The 13522-nt window shown below is 48.5% G+C and overlaps 1 protein-coding gene across 1 annotated transcript in view; it reads right to left on the bottom strand.

The window, feature by feature from the left end:
- The window catches only part of LYPD1 (LY6/PLAUR domain containing 1), a 41916-nt gene that overhangs the window by 12021 nt on the left and 16373 nt on the right, over positions 1-13522 (bottom strand). Inside the window, exon 2 of the mRNA XM_018574946.1 lies at positions 5607-5741. Coding sequence (XP_018430448.1) covers positions 5607-5741 — 135 coding nt within the window. The remainder of the gene's footprint in view (positions 1-5606; positions 5742-13522) is intronic.

The raw sequence follows: 13522 nt of genomic DNA, 5'->3' as shown, positions 1-13522 counted from the left end.
TCTTCAGCCTGCTCACCCAATTTGCATGACCATAGTCACCTGGGCCGAATTCAATGCCTAGAACTCTAATTTTTTGTTGGGGCTCCGGGAAGTCATCCGGGAGAACAAAGCTCTCACCTTCCTCGCCCATCCAGAAAGCTTCACACTTGTCCTGGTTGACCTGTGAACCCGATGCCTCTGAATACTGTTCTATCACTGAGACCACCTCCTGCGCCTCCCCAGTCCCAGAGATAAAGACAGAAACGTCATCAGCATAGGCCACAACCTTCAAAGGAGGCTCACCAGCGATGCCCAAAGGTACCCCACACAATGGTCCACACTCTAGCCTTCTAATGAAGGGATCGATTGCAAACACATATAGCAGAGGACTCAAAGGACACCCCTGACGCACACCCGAGCCGACCACAAAGGGCTGCCCGACCCAACCGTTAACCAGAGGAAAGCTTTCAGCCCCTTTGTACAAAATCTTGAGCCAATCAATGAAACCCCCCATCCAGGCCATATTTGCCAAGAAGGAGCCATAGGTACTCATGATTAACCCGATCAAAGGCCTTAGCCTGATCCAATGTCAGCAGAAATTTACCCCAACCAGCAGCCCTACAACGCTCCAAGGCCACCCACTGAGAAAGTGCATCTAACCTGGACCGAGTAGTGAAACTCCGAGAAGGGGGGTCTACTGAAGGGGCCCTTTGGATGGGGTGAAAGAACGCTTACAACTGCTCCTCACTGAGAAACATAGAAGAAATGTACTGAGAGCCAAACATGACCAGCATGTTCACTGGGGATCTGATAGAACTTTTACATTGGCCCGGGACCAATTCTTCTGGCCTTATATGAGAACTGAGATAGAGAGCTACTGTCACTTCTGTTTGCATTGTATTCAGAACAAGACCTTACCCTCCATAACTGCTCCAAAGAGTCAACTTCATAGACAAGGACCCACGGATCTGGTGTGCATTGACTTCCTATGTCTGGAGCCTGACACGAGCAGACAGGGAAACATCTTAGTGGTGACTGACCCAGGCCTAACCAACCAAAGATCAATGGGCCTCCACCATAGCCAAAGTGTTAGTAGAAAAATTCTTCATCCATTGTGGGTTGCCTCAAAGAATCCATTCAGACCAAGGCCGGGACTTTGAAAGCAGACTCATCAAACTACTAAACCTATTGGGAATCACGAAAACCAGAACCACTCCCCAGATAGCAAGCAATTGAGCTGCAAGTTTGAAAATGACTTGCTAAACTATGACTTGCCGAGCTTCACAATTTTGTTGCACAATTACATCAAGTCTGCATTGCAAGTCTCCAGACCAGCGAGCTTGCAGAGCTCTTGCTAAGACCTGCAGGACTCTTGCTGTAGACTTGCCAAGCAAATTTGCTACAAATTAAAAAAGTGTCAACTAGAAATTGTGCTGCGAGTGTTCCGCAAGTCTACAACTTGCCGGGAATATGTGCAGCAAGTTAACAAAATTACAATTTCACCCCGACACAAGTTTGTAGCAAGTTATCCTTGCTATCTGGGTCCCTATCACGCTCAAGGTGATGCTCAGCCAGAGAGATTTAATTGTACCCTTCTTGATATGCTGGGGACATTATCTACTGAAGAAAAGCAGCATTGGAGTAGACATCTCTCTGCCATTGTCCATGCCTACAACAGCACTAAAAATGATGCAACGGGGTATTCACCCTATGGTCTCATGTTTGGGAGGGAAGCTCGGCTGCCTGTGGACCTAGCATTCGGTCTATCGGCTGATCAAACATCTGTTGATACTCACAGAGGTTATGTGGAGCGGCTCCGAAGAAATCTAGTGTCTGCGTATGCGAACGCTTGTTTTATAGCAGAAGGCAGAGAACAGCGAAACAAGAGGCATTGTGACCGGAGAGTACGAGTACAAAATCTACATCCAGGAGACAGAGTACAAAAGGGAAATCTGGGGCCTGCTGCTAGACACAAACTAGATGACAGATGGAACTCACAAGTTTATGTTGTCTGTAGACAATTACCTGGCCTCCCAGTGTATCAGATTTGACTAGAGGGGAGAGATGGACCTCTGGCATCGGAATCACTTGTTACCAGTAACTTTGAAAACAAAGCTGTTCGCATGCCCACCAAAGATGAAACTTCTTCACCTATTCCACATACTTCCAGTCACCAGGTCTCAGAAACTACCGACTGAGAGAGGAAGTGAGGATGACAGTGATGAGGAAGATATGTGTCTGAGTTGGATGTGACCAACTGAATCCATGAGCACCACTAAAACCACCACTGCTCCTGAACCAAGTTCAAGTTCTTTGAGGCCAGAGGCTCCTGAATGTATACTTCAGGTTTTTCAAGATACCCCTGAGGAGGATGACCGTGTATCCTCTGAAATAGAAGATCCTTTGCCTAACTTACCTGAATCAGAAGAAAGCCCACTCAGCTCACTTCTCACCTAGCAGATGATGATTCTGATAAAGGTCCTTCATGGTTTTTAGAGTCAAGGTCTAAATGACTGAACCATCACCGGGGCTGTTGGAGGAGCCTGAAGGCTTGCCTCCTTCCTACTGACTATAAACCTAGGACTATGGAGAACCCCTCGGACCTGTCAGGTGCTTGTCTGCCCAGAGCCTGTTTTGTGGCTGTGGGGATTTGAACATGGGTCTCTGGGGTGGAAGTGCTGTGGCATTCTCCTAATAGGTTGGACTTGATGGACTTTATTCAACCTCAAATACTATGTAACTATATGTAACATTGCCTTTCAGCCACAAGGAGGACTCACCTTTGCACTGCAGATTTCTATTCAGCAGCTTTTCTCTGGACTCTCCTGCTTGCCAGCTGCAGTCACTCCACAATCATCTCAGTCTTTAAGATATAAGTCTTTACAGTATAAAACAATACTGTAATGTGCGCCTTCCTGTAATCCATGGTAGTTTCCTTTCTCTTTGCTGCTCTTCCTTTTAAATCCTCATCTCTTCTCTTGCTGGGGCAGAACTTCTGTTTTGCAGCAGACTGCCTTGTCTCAGGAATGGATACACAGTGTCTGTGTATACGTTTGTATAGGCTTGTAACATGAGCAAGCACTACAGGAAGAGGCACTCAGCTGCAAAGGGAAGTTCTCCCCAAGCATGAGAAGACATGAGGATTTAAAAGGAAGAGCAGCAAAGAGAAGGGAAACAACCATGGATTACAGTAAGGCGCACATTAGAGTATTGGTTTATGTTACACAATCTGAGGGTTTAATGTCACTTTAAATACTAAGCACTCCCTGTGCTCTGAGCCGGTTTATTTGGGTTTGTTCCTGTGTGTACTGCTGCTGGATTGAGCTCTGAATATTACTGAGACCTCAGCCTATTTCCTGACTACTCTTCTGCCTGCTGATTTTGTACTTCACTGCCCGTCTGTTGCTGACTTCGCTTGCCTGACACCGCCTAGCCTTATCCTCAGCCTCACTCCACTTCGGACTCTACCGTTCCCACAGGTACCTTACAGGACCGCTTGGGGTTACTTGGAACTATTATCGCAGATTTATGTGTGGAGTGGATATGTTACATATTTCCCCCGGCATTACGTCTAAGTCACCCCGTGCCCATTATCGGTACAGGGTGTGAATCCAGCAGCACTGCAGGGGGTTCATTCTGGACTTAGACTCTCATTGAACTTGTTAGTCTATTTGTCCATTTGTGTGATTGGGTTAACAATGGGATTAACTCTGACACTAGATGTAGCGGAGTTCATTAATATATGATAGACACTCAGGAGATAATCCCATCATATGTGTCTCCTCACTCCCTATTCTTTCATTAAGGTACCGGGGGGGGGGGTTAGGTCTGCATGCATTCTGTTAATGTTTGATTGTATTATGTTTTTAGCCTTACGGAACTGTATAAATACTGAGCTGGTTTACAATAAAGTTACTTCTTGTTTTTACTTCAACATTGGCGTTGTCTGATGTTTGGGGTAAATCTTATTGTTTTGGGAGTTTAGTCTTCTGTCCTAATATATTGGTTCCGTCCAATGTTTAGGCAGGTTTGGGTTGAGTACACTGGAATTCGGGTTCCAGAAGAGAGGAAGCTACATAGTGATGGAGGCACCCAGTCGGGGTGCCATGTGGTCCGTCACAGCGACCACCTCAGGGACTTACTTATGATACACCTGGTCATAGTACCGAAGAGCCTATAACTACAGTACGAAGATCACCCAAGGTGAATATTTTGTCTGCAGAAGTAAAAACAAACTCATGTCCAACACAGGCCATCAAAACACCTTGGTGGAGATTCCTTTTATCAATCAATATCACAAATTAGGTGTATCTGTACTTGGTTAAAAAATGTCTTGGTGGATGTTCCAAGGGCAATGTGTATTCACCCGTGTGTGTCTTTACCAATTTGCTATTACAAATTAACCTTTGGCGGGACCCAAAGGTCCGGGGGGGTGGGGGGGGGGAGAGAAAGGGTAGCCCCCTATATGAGTTGCTACAGAATCAGATATATGTCTGCTTATAAATAGTTAATTGCCGTTGTGCAGCCTGTGCTAAAGAGAGACGTGTGGGATTTGCAGTGCAGAGCTAGGGACAAGCTGTGCTGTGAGAAACTGGTTAGACTACGATTCCCAGAAGGCTGAGCTTCTGAGCAGGAGAGGTGGGCTGAGCGAGGTTCCGGAGCGCACTCAGTCCAGGAGAACCCAGCAGACTGTACAGAATCATTAACAAGCCAGTCAGAGCTCAGGGGAGGTGTGTGTGCAGGAGGCACATGGCCACAGACTTGGGTGCGTGTTGGACGCACATGTGGGGGAGGTTGGGAGAGGTCGAGAAGGTCGGTGACCTGAGGGACCTGTTGGACACTGCTGAGAGAGTCAGTGACCCACGAGGGAGAGCAGTGTGAGTATCACACATAGGTGTTGTAAGAGACTTGGAGATGAAGAAAGCTACTGAGCAAAACTGAGGACTGTATATGCTGAAGAAGCGGATTGTTTGAGAATGTTGGATCTTTTGTGAACAGTCCTTTATGTTGCTGCTGGAAGCTGTCTTGTGTACCAGGGGAGGTCTACTCTGTTGATGGAAAGAGACTTTTTGTGTTTGCCCTTAATAAACTGCGTATTACTTGCATTTCCTGACTGCAATCGAGTGTCCTTCTTACAGTGTATATGGCTGCTCTTTGTATATGTATACATGTATGTATGTATGTATGTATACATGTATGTATGTATGTATGTATGTATACATGTATGTATGTATGTATGTATATGTAATGAAATATCACACACAGAAACAGTAACCTGAACATCATACATAGCTACAGACCATGTGTGACTGTGTAAGGGGAGCAATATCTGCCACAGGCACCCTAACAACATATACCCAACATGGCAGATATAAGAAAAGGAGATTTTCATGTTTGGCCTAACCCTGAGGGACATGAAGATGAAAGGAACGACGTGGGTAAGAAAATATGAACATCTAGTATTTTATATTACAAACTACAAGCTGCAAAATGTAATACCGACAAATACTGAATCATATAGAGGCGGAGAATATGACAATGAGCCGATTTCTGGCTGAATCAGAGCTTCTGGATCATTGCATGGTTCTCTCTGCTGGCCCTTTTCTATAGCTACATGTCATACTCACCATCACTCTTCTCCATGACTTCCTTCTGACATGTATTCTGGACATTGACTGTACAGTTGACAATAAATTCTGGTGATGAGCAGTCATCTTGCTGGAATTCTTCACATTGGTAGCACTGGATCTGCAGAGCAAGCCCTACAAGAAAGAGACATCAGTCAGGTAGACTCAGGAGAAATATTCTAAGACCAGATATGCTTCTGATGTAGAAAAAAAGCTCCTAAAATGGTTTCTTATTAGCCGGATAATATGGTTGGAACATTAAAGTGAACATACAGAAACTATATGGTATGACTTCTTCAGTCTGCACAAGGCCCCGTTCTCCACCCAAGCAGATATACTTCGGGACCATTTTGACCTCCAATGTCCAGGTTTTATTATTCTATGTATGAGTGTTGTTTGCTGTTGAGTGCTGGTTGTTGATAGGTGGAATGTTGGTAGTGTGTAGAATAGTTTGTGAATAGAATCGGTTGCTGATGAGATGAACATTGGATATGTTAATGTTGGTTGTTGATGAGAAGAGTGTTGCTTGTGGTGCAGCTCTGTGGCTTGGGTTAGGTGGTAGTGATGATCAAACGTCTCTGGGTTTTGTTTGCTTGGACGTTCACCAAACCCAATCTGAGCTGGTAATAATTGCTAGGACACAGGCAAGAGCTGCTAGGACATAGGCAAGAGCTGCATAACAACCAATAACGCTGTGGGTCAGCTTTTTATTAGCCATTAATGATGTTGTGTGACCTGCAGAGTGTCACTGATTGCTAGGACACTAGTGGCTAGGCCTCACAACATCAATGGTTTCTATGATGCAGCCCAGCACACCATCACAAACAATGACCCTTTGGGGCTACCAGCATCTTAGCAATGCTGTGCGGCTCAGCCACCGGTCAACCTATGACGCTGTACAGAATGGCACCAGGTATAGAGGACTACAAATCCCAGCAATACATTATACAGCAATGCAGAATACCACTAGCTATAGAGGACTACAAATCCCAGCAATACATTATGATTATTATTATACAGGATTTGTGCAACTGTAACGCCTGTCTTTTGGATTGGGGTTGTGGATCGCAACTGCGAAGGCTTCTCAGGCACGAATCCCTGGTTTCACTCCCAAATTTGACGGGGAGTTAGGGTTCTAACATCACAGCCCAGAAATAATATAAAATAAGGTTTGATGAGGGTTATTGCTTCATAAACCTGATCCCTCACAGTAATATCAAAGTAAGCAGAAATTGAGTAAGGATGTCACAGTACTCCGGTATGCAATTCAAGAGTCAATGCTGTGTTCCCAAGTATAGTAACTGTAGGCAGGAGATGGTATTGGCAATAGGATATGCAGCCTGTATTGTATGGTGGAGGTGCAGCATGCACAACTACTTGCGGTTATTTGGAGAGGCGTGGAGCTGGGGGTCCTGTGGTATCTGTATCCAAGATGTGCTAGCTGGCAGCAAAGGTTCAGACAGCCGAGGGGTCCCAGGAGACAGCAGGCGTTCAGTCCTCAATAGTCGAACACCATACTGTCTCACTGGGCCGTTTTTATAGGGCTAAGACGCTGGGGGAGGAGCCGCCGATCGGAGCCGCGCACTTCCGCGTTCCACGGTGGAACGCATCCGGCCCCCGAACCCGGAAGCGGATGCTTGCGCTACACCGTGGGACGCAGGAGGCCGGGTCCGAGAAGCGGCGGAATCCCGCAACCCCCGATCCCCTGCTGAGGTCAGACGGCGGTTGCCGTTACAGCAACGCTTTACAATATATTTATACAGCAATGCGGAATAATATGAAGCTACATACTCTGTTGTTCCAGAGTGGCAGCCTGATGTCTTCAGGGTCTCAGGTGGGCTATGCTGGCTCTCAGGAGGGCTGTGCTGGGTCTCAGTTGGGCTGTGCTGTGTCTCAGGTGGGCTATGCGGGCTCTAAGTTGGGCTGTGTGGAGTCCCTGGTGGGCTGTACAGGGTCCCAGGTGGGCTGTTCGGGCTCTAAGGAGAGCTGTGCGGGGTCTCGGGAGGGCTATGCAGGCTCTCAGATAGGCCATGCGGGGCCTCAGGAGGTCTGTGTGGGCTCTCAGGAGGGCTGTGGAGGTTCTCAGGAGGGTTGTGCATGTTCTCAGGAGGGCTGTGTAGTCTCTTAGGTGTGCTGTGTGGGGCGTCAGGAGGCTGGGTGGGGTCTCAGGTGGGCTGTGAATGGTCTCAGGTGGCCTGTGCAGGGTCTCAGGTGGGCTGTGCGGACTCTAAGGTGGGTTGTGCGGGGTCTTATGATGGGATCAGTTGGGCTGTGCGGACTCAATGATTCCTCACAAACTAACCCTAACCCTAAGTGTGACTTTAAAAACTGAGACTCAGCGCTGTATTGGAACCAACACTCATTTTCTCAGTTTAGAGATAGTGATGAGCCGAAAACCCCCGAATTCTGTTAAACTTAACCCTAACCCTACAACATGGAAAAAGTTCAAACTCAATGAAAGTCTATGGGACCAGAACTCGTAAAAGCAAATGTCCCCATTTTGGAGGCTTATATACAAGTTATTGGCCATAAAAGGTGTATGGGGGTCCGTGTACTGCCCTGGGGGACATGTATGGGGGTCTGGGTACTGCCCTGGGGGACATGTATGGGGGTCCGGGTACTGCCCTGGGGGACATGTATGGGGATCCGGGTACTGCCCTGGGGGACATGTATGGGGATCCGGGTACTGCCCTGGGGGACATGTATGGGGATCCGGGTACTGCCCTGGGGGACATGTATGGGGATCCGGGTACTGCCCTGGGGGACATGTATGGGGATCCGGGTACTGCCCTGGGGGACATGTATGGGGATCCGGGTACTGCCCTGGGGGACATGTATGGGGATCCGGGTACTGCCCTGGGGGACATGTATGGGGATCCGGGTACTGCCCTGGGGGACATGTATGGGGATCCGGGTACTGCCCTGGGGGACATGTATGGGGATCCGGGTACTGCCCTGGGGGACATGTATGGGGATCCGGGTACTGCCCTGGGGGACATGTATGGGGATCCGGGTACTGCCCTGGGGGACATGTATGGGGATCCGGGTACTGCCCTGGGGGACATGTATGGGGATCCGGGTACTGCCCTGGGGGACATGTATGGGGATCCGGGTACTGCCCTGGGGGACATGTATGGGGATCCGGGTACTGCCCTGGGGGACATGTATGGGGATCCGGGTACTGCCCTGGGGGACATGTATGGGGATCCGGGTACTGCCCTGGGGGACATGTATGGGGATCCGGGTACTGCCCTGGGGGACATGTATGGGGATCCGGGTACTGCCCTGGGGGACATGTATGGGGATCCGGGTACTGCCCTGGGGGACATGTATGGGGATCCGGGTACTGCCCTGGGGGACATGTATGGGGATCCGGGTACTGCCCTGGGGGACATGTATGGGGATCCGGGTACTGCCCTGGGGGACATGTATGGGGATCCGGGTACTGCCCTGGGGGACATGTATGGGGATCCGGGTACTGCCCTGGGGGACATGTATGGGGATCCGGGTACTGCCCTGGGGGACATGTATGGGGATCCGGGTACTGCCCTGGGGGACATGTATGGGGATCCGGGTACTGCCCTGGGGGACATGTATGGGGGTCCGGGTACTGGAGCAGTGATTGTAACATTGCTTAAAGTGAAACAATAAAAATGAAAAATCCCTTTAAATATGGTGCCTGGGGGGTTATATTTCTATAATCTGCCCACTTAGGGAAATGAAAACTAAAATGTGTTCTTGTGTGTACTAAAGCGAGATCTCATTCTGCTAGAGCAGGGGTGCCCATAAGGTCGATCGCGATCTACAAGTCGTTAGCGTAGCGATCATTGGTAGATCGCGATGTCCTCTCCTCCCGCCGTTGGGGCTTCTCTGGATCCCCGCTGCTCTCCCCATCTGTATGCAGCAGGTAACCGAGAAGAAGTGAAGGAACAGCTGGGGAGGGGGGGGGGACAGAGGAGGGAGCCGCTGTCACAGATCTAAGGCCGAAGCGGTGAGAAGAGAGAGAGAGACGCTCGGCCAGGTTCTGACAGCCGGCGCCTATCTCTCCCCTCACTGCTTGGTCTTAGTTCTGTGACAGCGGCTCTGCCCCCAACCCCTCCCCCCGCTGAAGTGCTTTATTCACTTCTTCTCAAATCGCACGTTGCCTCTGCCCGGGAGGGCAGGGGGGACCCAGAGGAGAAGCTGAGCCCCCCGTGTGCGTGGCCGAGCGGCAGAGGATCGGGTACATATCAATGATATGTTCCGATCCTCGGTGTAGGACAAACACTGGAGCGATCGGCTGATCCCTCCGGTGTTTGTAAATAACTGGGGACACATAGTACTATGTGTCCCCAGTTATGAATGAACATCACTTCCTGTTCATGCATGAGTTTCTCAATGGGGAGAACCACTCTGTACAGAGGCTCCTCCCCATTCAGAAACTGGATGATGGTTAAATATTTTCTGAAGGAATGGGGAGGAGCCTCTGTACTCTCCATTCATTTAGAACCGAGGCTGCAGAAAAAGAGATTGAGGATTCTGTGTGAGGACTTTGCGTCCTCAATTTCTTTTTTCTATTTTAAAAGGGAAATATCAGGAGGCTGTTTAACCCTAACCCCTAAAATTTCCCCGAAGCCCCCCAAGAGTAAAAAAAAATATTAAAATTAAATAAAAAATAGTAAAAACAAAACAAAAATCCTGGAGGCGGGGCGCTGGATGACATCACACGCTTGTTGGGGGGGCACGTTTTTTCTAGCCTCGGGCGCAAAAGGAGCTGGCAACGGCTATGCTCCCACGGTGCTTGTGTGGCTGCCGGCTGAATGTGTCAGACGCTACAGATGGAAAGGGGCGGGACACCTCTCCCCATGTGCAACGTTGGCCACACGAGCACCACAGGACAGGACGCCGGGGCCTCTAGGACGCACTGGAATGTAAGTCGGCCGACTCCCTGCGTTCATGTGGGCGCCACTGTGCTAGAGAGTGATGTCTCATACTTCCAGTGTCTGAATGCTCGGCGTATGCTTGCTGGTAATCTCTATGACTTTGTATCCTGTGGCTGCTGATTGCATACAGATTAGTGTCAGTATATGGAAGCCATCGTATTTACCAGACAGGGATCGGTGTGTGTGGTTGCCTAGCACCCTAGTCAGCTGGCAGAGTTCAGGTGGTGGGATCTATCCTAAATTGTGTATCTGGTGTATTTGGTTGGTGGGAAAGGTTAAATAGAATAGATTGGGGAAACAGAGGTGTGTGGGAATCACTTCGCTGCTCCCCAACCCAGAGGCTGCACCAGATTGTATGCCAGATTGTATCTGCGTGTGTCCAGCCAGCTAGTTTTGGGTAAATTTCCCTATGTTGGTGTTTGGCAGTATTGCAGGATGTGATCATGGTTTCACAGCCTTGTCTAACCTACTGGAAGAAAACTCTCTGCTGACTCCTCCTCCACCAAACAAGGATAGTAAGTCGCAGTGGGTGTGGTCATTGACATTTGGTGGCAGCGGTGGGATATACCGGTGTCTGTTTACGGCTGTTACCTTAGGGTTAGGGTTCACATAGAGATCAGTGTGCTGGACAAACAACAGACAGTGATACCTTGTCTATGGCTCAGCCTCCCTCAGCCTCTACCCTCTGTACCCCTGTTTATGACAATATGGGTTCATAGCAATCTGTCTGTGACTAGCAAGGAGGCCATGTGCTTTTTCTCCATCAGATGCTACGTATGGCTGCTATAGTTTGGTACTTGGCTGAGAAAACCAGTCCTTGTCTGGTAAGCTGTGGTGGGCATGGCTGCTTTGCTTCTTACTCTGACCTCCAGCACAGACAGATCCTCAAACTGACTCGGCCTTACACCTGCTTGCCTGCATATGAAAAGGTGAGACAGCCGTTCTGGGGCAATGGAATGAATGATGATGAGTGTAGAACAGAGAGCCAACAAGCACCATCCCCAATGTGGTTGTCTGAAGGCACCGGGAATCCAACTTCTGTAATCCTGAAGACATTTGTCCTCAGATCTAATGAGAGCCAATCACCTCCATCTAATCATCATGGGAGGTGGCAGAAGATTGCCCAGGAACATGCTGGGTGGTGGGTCCTAGTCCAATCATAATGCTGCCAATGGGACCAGCTCATCAGAAATGAGGAAGATACTCGAATAGCTCCATGACCCGGATATACGAGATCCTTCAGTGACAGTTAGCAGGCACTGCTGGAGCTCATTGCTGTCATCACATTTCTGCCACGCCCCCAGTTATATAGAGAGGAAGGACACATCCCTTTCCAGTAATACATGGACCCCAAAAATGATTGGTAATCCTACAACATATAGAGGCCAAATGAAGGTTCCATGAGATAATAATACAATTATAAACCAGATAATATTATAATCAATCATTGTAAATAATAAGATGAAAGAGAGAGGACCATATACACCACCCACCAGATTACAGGTCTTCATTATACACCACCCACCAGATTACAGGTCTTCATTATACACCACCCACCAGATTACAGGTCTTCTATATACATCACCCACCAGATTACAGGTCTTCTATATACATCACCCACCAGATTACAGGTCTTCTATATACACCACCCACCACACTACAGGTCTGCATTATACACCACCCACCAGACTACAGGTCTTCTATATACATCACCCACCACACTACAGATCTTCTATATACACCACCCACCACACTACAGGTCTTCTATATACATCACCCACCACACTACAGGTCTTCTATATACATCACCCACCAGACTACAGGTCTTCTATATACATCACCCACCAGACTACAGGTCTTCTATATACATCACCCACCAGACTACAGGTCTTCTATATACATCACCCACCAGACTACAGGTCTTCTATATACATCACCCACCAGACTACAGGTCTTCTATATACATCACCCACCACACTACAGATCTTCTATATACACCACCCACCACACTACAGGTCTTCTATATACATCACCCACCACACTACAGGTCTTCTATATACACCACCCACCAGATTACAGGTCTGCATTATACACCACCCACCAGACTACAGATCTTCTATATACATAACCCACCAGACTACAAGTCTTCTATATACATGATGGTGAAGGTGGAGGTAGGGTAACAGTGATGGTGAAGGTGGAGGTAGGGTAACAGTGATGGTGAAGGTGGAGGTAGGGTAACAGTGACAGTGATGGTGAAGGTGGGGTGACAGTGATGGTAAAGGTGGGGTGACAGTGATGGTGAAGGTGGAGGTAGGGTGACAGTGATGGTGAAGGTAGGGTGACAGTGATGGTGAAGGTAGGGTGACAGTGATGGTGAAGGTAGGGTGACAGTGATGGTGAAGGTAGAGGTAGGGTGACAGTGATGGTGAAGGTAGAGGTAGGGTGACAGTGATGGTGAAGGTGGAGGTAGGGTGATAGTGATAGTATTGAGCAGATAAAATTAGTAAGGGATGAGAAGGGTGACAAGAATAATAGAGGTAAGGTGACAGTAGCGGTGGTATTAAGGAAGGCAGCGATGGTGGAGGTTGGGTGAAAGAAGTGGTAGTAGTACTAAGGAAGGCAGCGATGGTGGAGGTTGGGTGACAGAAGTGGTAGTAGTACTAAGGAATGCAGCGATAGTGGAGGTTGGGTGACAGAAGTGGTAGTAGTACTAAGGAAGGCAGCGATGGTGGAGGTTGGGTGACAGAAGTGGTAGTAGTACTAAGAAAGGCAGCGATGGTGGAGGTTGGGTAACAGAAGAGGTAGTAGTACTAAGGAAGGCAGCGATGGTGGAGGAATGGTGACAGAAGTGGTAGTAGTACTAAAGAAGGCAGCGATGGTGGAGGTTGGGTGACAGAAGAGGTAGTAGTACTAAGGAAGGCAGCGATGGTGGAGGTTGGGTGACAGAAGTGGTAGTAGTACTAAGAAAGGCAGCGATGGTGGAGGTTGGGT

Source organism: Nanorana parkeri, unplaced genomic scaffold, assembly GCF_000935625.1.
Source record: "Nanorana parkeri isolate BGI_ZX_2015 unplaced genomic scaffold, ASM93562v1 scaffold3401, whole genome shotgun sequence".
Taxonomy (NCBI): Eukaryota; Metazoa; Chordata; class Amphibia; order Anura; family Dicroglossidae; genus Nanorana; species Nanorana parkeri.
The sequence above is the reverse complement of the archived record's forward strand: the minus strand, read 5'-3'. Positions and strand labels throughout refer to the sequence as shown.